The sequence below is a fragment of the Nicotiana attenuata genome, chromosome 7 (assembly GCF_001879085.1).
Source record: "Nicotiana attenuata strain UT chromosome 7, NIATTr2, whole genome shotgun sequence".
Lineage (NCBI taxonomy): Eukaryota > Viridiplantae > Streptophyta > Magnoliopsida > Solanales > Solanaceae > Nicotiana > Nicotiana attenuata.
In genome coordinates this window covers 42,349,255-42,355,384 of record NC_031995.1, presented here as the reverse complement: position 1 = coordinate 42,355,384, position 6,130 = coordinate 42,349,255, and the positions used below count along the sequence as shown (strand labels likewise).

At 33.4% G+C, this 6,130-nt stretch overlaps 1 protein-coding gene across 1 annotated transcript; it reads right to left on the bottom strand.

Moving 5' to 3' along the window:
• LOC109230464 lies at positions 3,776 to 5,424 on the bottom strand. Its single transcript, XM_019395960.1, has 2 exons — positions 5,063 to 5,424; positions 3,776 to 4,008 (listed from the first exon to the last, which is right to left on the bottom strand). Exons 1-2 carry the CDS (start codon positions 5,356 to 5,358, stop codon positions 3,951 to 3,953), a joined length of 354 nt encoding a protein of 117 aa, XP_019251505.1. The 5' UTR covers positions 5,359 to 5,424; the 3' UTR covers positions 3,776 to 3,950.

Below are 6,130 nucleotides of genomic sequence, written 5' to 3'. Positions count from 1 at the left end.
ATATAGGTTAAATATTTTTAATAGTGTAATTTTAACCGTGCGGCGTATGACGGGGTAAACCTTTGACATGTCAAATATATTCGCTTTCAAATTCTCCTTGCACTTTGAATTCCCTGTTGTGTTTTATTTATAGTTGTTGCATATTCAGCTACTGTATAATTTATATAAGGCTGATATCTACTAAAATAAATATTTGCAGTTTGAACTCTCCGGCTTGTCTATTACGTTATATATCAAATTTATTATGCGGGCATTGCACTCCTAAGTTCATTTATCCCTCAATTTTTTAATTGTTCGTTGGTGATCACCACATATTACAACTGCGTCTTAACTATCTAGAAATGGCCTAAATATTTGCAGTTTGAACTCTCCGGCTTGTCTATTACGTTATATATCAAATTTATTATGCGGGCATTGCACTCCTAAGTTCATTTATCCCTCAATTTTTTAATTGTTCGTCGGTGATCACCACATATTTCTTACAACTGCGTCTTAACTATCTAGAAATGGCCCAAATTGCCCATAAACTTTACGCTCATGGTCATTTTTGTCCTCCGTTAAGAGTTGGGCAGCTTTTTGCCCCTACCATTACAAAATTGGCTCATATTTGCCTTGATTTTGAGAAAAATTCATTTATGCCTTTTTCACTAACAGACTTATTCAAAAAATAAAAGATAAATATGAAAAAGATCCAAAATTGCCCCTTAAGTTTGTAAAAAGCTTATTTTTGCCCTAAATATAAAATAGTATGATTAATATTTTTCCTTTTCACTAAGGGATCAATTTTGAAACTCAATTTGTGCAATTTAAAACCATAAATGATACTTGACATTTAATTGAATATTCTCTTACTAATCATCTCCCCCGTCCCCTCTCCCATTTAGGTTTAACTCACCCCAAAATAAATACATTTGATTTTTTTATATAACTGTTGCTTTAATTAATAGTTTATTTATTAGTAGATGTAAAATCCAGACACTTTATTCCTTGTTTTGCTTACTCTGGTAGTTTTTTTGGTTGTTATATTTGTTTTAATTTAGCTATGACGTGTGTTTAGTTCTTCCATTTTTTAAATTTTCTTATTTTTAATTGATATTTTTCATGAATTTTCAATTAGTTTTAAAGTATCATTTTGTGATTTTAATATGTACAATTGAGGTTCAAAACAGATCCCTTAGTGAAAAGCGGAAATATTAATCAAATTAATATATATTTAGGGCAAAAGTAAACCTTTCACAAATTTGAGGGGTAATTTGGGCCTTTTCCATATTTATTTTTTTTATTTTATTTTTCTAATGTCTTTGTTAGTGAAAAAAAAAAAGGCAAAAATGAACCTTTCGCAAACCACGGAGAAAATATGAGCCAGTTTTGCAACATCGGGAACAAAGAACTACTCAACTTTTTTGGTTTATGTTTAAAATTATTGTTGTCATTCCTTTATTTATGTATAGATGGACATGTTATCGAATATCAATTTCGGCAACTAAAGTAGTTATTCAAGGAGTTGAAAGACTCGAATTAGCTTTGACAAAATTAATCTTTTAATTGTTCTGTACCTATTTTAGTATAACGCCACATGTTTCTTTATGTTTTTTTATAGAAATATTGTCCTAATCCATTTAATAAATACTTTTTCTTAAATGTATTTGCTTCTGCAATGTCGTTGGTAGCTCTATCCATGTATAACAAAGATGAGGGATTATATAGATGATATTTTGTCAAAGTTAACTAATGAAATTTCTTAAACTTCTACACACATTGTATCACTTAGTTGATGATTGTTAAAATAGCCGTTTTCCCATTTTATTTGATGTTGAATATTTGAATCATACTACCAATTGCTACAAAAGAAAAAGTTTAAAAATTGTTGTCGTTTTTTTTGCTTTAACAACCATTTTTCTACTAATGTGTGATGATAGGCTATAATTACGTATTTTAGTCGATTATTACACTCTAATTTACTGCACTTTAATTGAGTTTGAGCTTTAATCGCTAGTGTTTTGCACTAATTGTATGTTATATGCCTTGTAGGAGTGATTCCGAGCTATATAGATGTTATAGAATGAATTCAAGTGATTTGGAGCTTTAAAATTTGAGTAAAAGTTCAAGGAATTAAGCCGGGATCGTGTTTGGGGGTCAACGGATGATAGTTAGAGCGAACAAAGACTCCAGTAGGCAGATTGTGCACTGTCTAGTAAAATAGATATAACTTTTCGCTCAGAACTCCATTTTGGCTCCACAATATATGGTTGGAAAGCTAACTCAAAGGGCTACAACTTTCATATTTTACGTTTTTCCAAATTCGGAACGGAACAGGATGAAAAATGCCCAGATGCGCGGCCGCGCTAGTTTTAGCGCGCCCAGAAACAGGAAGTCAGCCAATTAGCGCGCCCAGATGCGCGGTCAAATGCGCTGCAGCGCTAGTTAAGCCCGGAAAAAGTGTCCTTTTTCACATTGGAGAAGGTATAATTGTTTGGGCCTAACCCTACTTGGTATATATACATAGGAGAACGTTTTTTAGAGCAATTTTTGACCAAGGAAGAGCACAGAGCCGCCGTGGAGGCCGGGGTTTCATCTTTTCTTCCATCCAACTTAGTCTTTTTATGTTTCTTTGTATGATTTGTTGTTTTGCTACCATGTCAATGTGGAGCTAAACTTCACGTTCTAGGGTTGTGGTTCTTTCATGACTATTGCTATTCGGATATTGATTTTGATTGCTTAGTTTATCATATTGGTTTATTTATTCAATCCTGCACTTAATTATTTGATTGCTTGATCACCAATTGAATACTATCTACGAATCTAGAGTTGAACTCGAAAGTGAGAATTCTAGGTTGCATATAGGATTAAGTAGAGCAAGTTCTTGAACCTGGGCCTCGGGGAACGGATTCGCGGTTAGGATAGACATATACGTAATTGCCTTGCTTGGTTAATTTACAGGAATTATAAATGCATTCTTGTTGATTCTAATTCCATAGACATATAGGAGTTAGGTTAGCTTGAATAGGTGAGTAAGAACTCGAATGATTCTTATGAGCAATATTAACCCTGTCAACCAATAAACTAGATAAATTAGTTAGTCAATTCAATTGAAGAATACAATAGGAATGTTAGATAGCCCATAACCCTAGATCGTTTTCATTACATTGATAATATAAAAATCTGCTCTTCCTCTATTCAAAGTTCATTATTTATTTTTATTATTTTAATTAGTTTAGAATCAAATACTTCTAGGTTTAGTTCTTGTTTAGATAATTAGGATAATCTAATTTAGTTAATAGTTAATCACAAGTCCTCGTGGGATCGACATCCGACTTTTAGTCACTTTATTACTTGACGACCGCGTATACTTGCGTGTGCGTTTGGCCGCAACAATGTGCTACTGCATGAATTCAAGATGGAAGTTGAAAAGACTAGATATACTTAATTGATTTGTAATTAATATACTTAATGAATTCAACTCTTAACATCCTTTACTTAATACGGTTTTATGCACTATGCATAGAGTTTATTCCAGATAATAAATAATAGGAACCGATCGATGCATGTTTGAGTGTTTCACATGATGATTAAGAAAAGATTCAAATTAAACACAAAATGTTGACAAATATGAGAAAAGGAATGTTAGAGGCTTAGAGCTGTAACTAAGAAAAGGTCTGTTGCACTACTGTGAATAGGATTATACAAATGCAACCCTATTTAATAGTGTCATAAATCTTTAGTGAACAAATTTTATGGGGTTCATTTGGTTCCGCATCTCAATTGCATTTTATTGTTTATCGAAACTCATCAGTAGTTTTAGTCAAATAATTTTATTTTCAACGTCGTAATGCAAGAAAAAGAGAAGAATTAACAAGAAAAGAGAGAGAGAACATTTACACGATAAGCATGCATGTAAAAGAGCCCCAGAGGTTACAGAGGAAATTAAAGGATATGTTGAGCAGTCCAAATTAAAATAAGAAAGGAGTTGGGGGGAAAGCTGGTGCCAATGCTGAAACGGGAACTCTCCTGAGAAAAAGAATTTCTTTGTTAGTTTGTGACTAAGCCATGAAATTAGAAGAAGATAACTTGAAATAGCACACAGAATTTGTTGTTGCACCAACTACTCTTTTGCATAACAACATTTTCTTGACCGAAAATATGAATTTTGTCAGATTATTTTCCTTTATTAGTTGTTTCACTTCGATATTAAGTTTACACAAATTTATCTAAGCTTTGAACATTTAAAGGATGCAATTCCTCATACTAGTTCATCATCGCTTTCCTTTCAGAAAATTTATACTCCCTCTGTTTCAGTTTATGTGAACCTATTTTCTTTTTGGTCCGTTCGAAAAAGAATGAATCCTTTCTATATTTGGTAATAATTTAGCTTAAACTTACAACTCTACCCTTAATGAGAAGCTTCTATAACCATACAAATACTCTGGGCCCCATTTGGACTTGTTCAGGACCACAAATTCCAAAAGTCTTCATTTTTTTCTTAAACTCCGTTCCCAGTCAAATAGGTTCACATAAATTGGAACGGAGGGAGTAGAAATTATTGTAATAAATGTTTTTCTACCAACTCTTGAAGACTAAGCGAGTATGTATTTCCATGACTGTTACTTCAGAGGAGGAAAAAGGGGTTAATTGGTTTTGTGTCTCTTTACAAACTTGTCTTTAGTTTTATAACTCTATCTTTTTTTACTCATAGGAGATTTACTTTTACACGTAAGAGATCATGAATTCAAACTGCAAAATAGATCATGAATTGCGAAAGCGTAAACGAAACATAAAGAAGAAAAAAAAAAGAACGAAGAAGCAAAACGTCGATTATACTAAAGACATAAATATAAGCGTGATATCTCTAAATTTTAAATTTTTAAATGAGATGATAATATAACTAAACGTGATATATATTAGAGCACGTTGAAGTCCATTCAAGTTTTTGCAATAATCTATTATCAGCATAAAGATTTTTCTACATGTTTAAGATAAAGGTGTAATAAATAAATAAAAGTGTGTCAGTGCTAATATTTATTAATTTTTTAAATGAGATGTTTACACTATTGAACAGATTTACCTGGTGTCATCGCAGCGATGATGACGGGGTTGAGTGGCCGGTGCAGAAGCAGTTGAGACTTTTCTCTTCACATTCCTCGGTGGCAGAGCGTTGTCTTCGGAAATGGCCGAAAGGGACGGCCTCCAATTAGCGACGGAACCACCACACCTCGGTGGCGCAACTCTCCCTCTCCTCCGCCGTCTGTTCTTACGGTTAGTAGGCGGGGCGGGGCCAGGAACAAGAGGTCCGATGTCCTCTGCTGGGGGCAAACGTGAAGAACAGCCACAGCAGGCAAATAGTTCCCGAAGGAACTTCATTTTTTGGGGGGTAACAGAGTTAAGGTATTAAGATTAAGCTTGTATTTAAAGCTGCCCTGTATCGTGCCTGGCCCCAAGTGATTGCCAGCACTACGATAAAACTCCCGAGTTATAACAGGGGACCCAAAAGGTAGTTGGTGGTTATTGTCCTTTGTCTCACATCCCATTCTTGTCATTTAACAACTTCTACTTAGCTATATTTTTTTTAACTTATTCTTTCCGGGGCGGTCCTTCCATAAAGCAATTAAAGCAATCGCTTTAGGTCCCGTATTTGTGGGGGCCCATTTTTTATTACACCTAATAGTCTATGTATAAGTTTTAAAAAGAGTTCTGCAAAGTCAAAGAGGTTTGATTTCTTTCTTTAGCAAATATAGTGAAAAAGGATTTGCAACTACTATGATTTCTACCAAGGAAATTGCACTTGAAATGAATATTGAACCCGAATTTCATAAGAACCGTGTGATATATAGGAAGTAAATATTTGACGCGAATGTTGATAATGAAATCTCAAAATCTTTCGAAGAGTCCTTTAGAGTTGATTACTTTTATACATAATAGACAAGGCTATTTTTTCAATTCAAAATAGATTTAAACAATTCGTAGCACATGAAATATTTTGGGTTTTCTATTTGGCAGTAAAAACTAAGACCACTAGATGTTGAAAGTTTGAAAAAATATTGCATTAATCTCGAATGTTCCTTAAAGCATAATAATCAATTCGATTTTGATGGTTTACATTAATTTTTTGAATTAAAAAGTATTAAGGAAAATA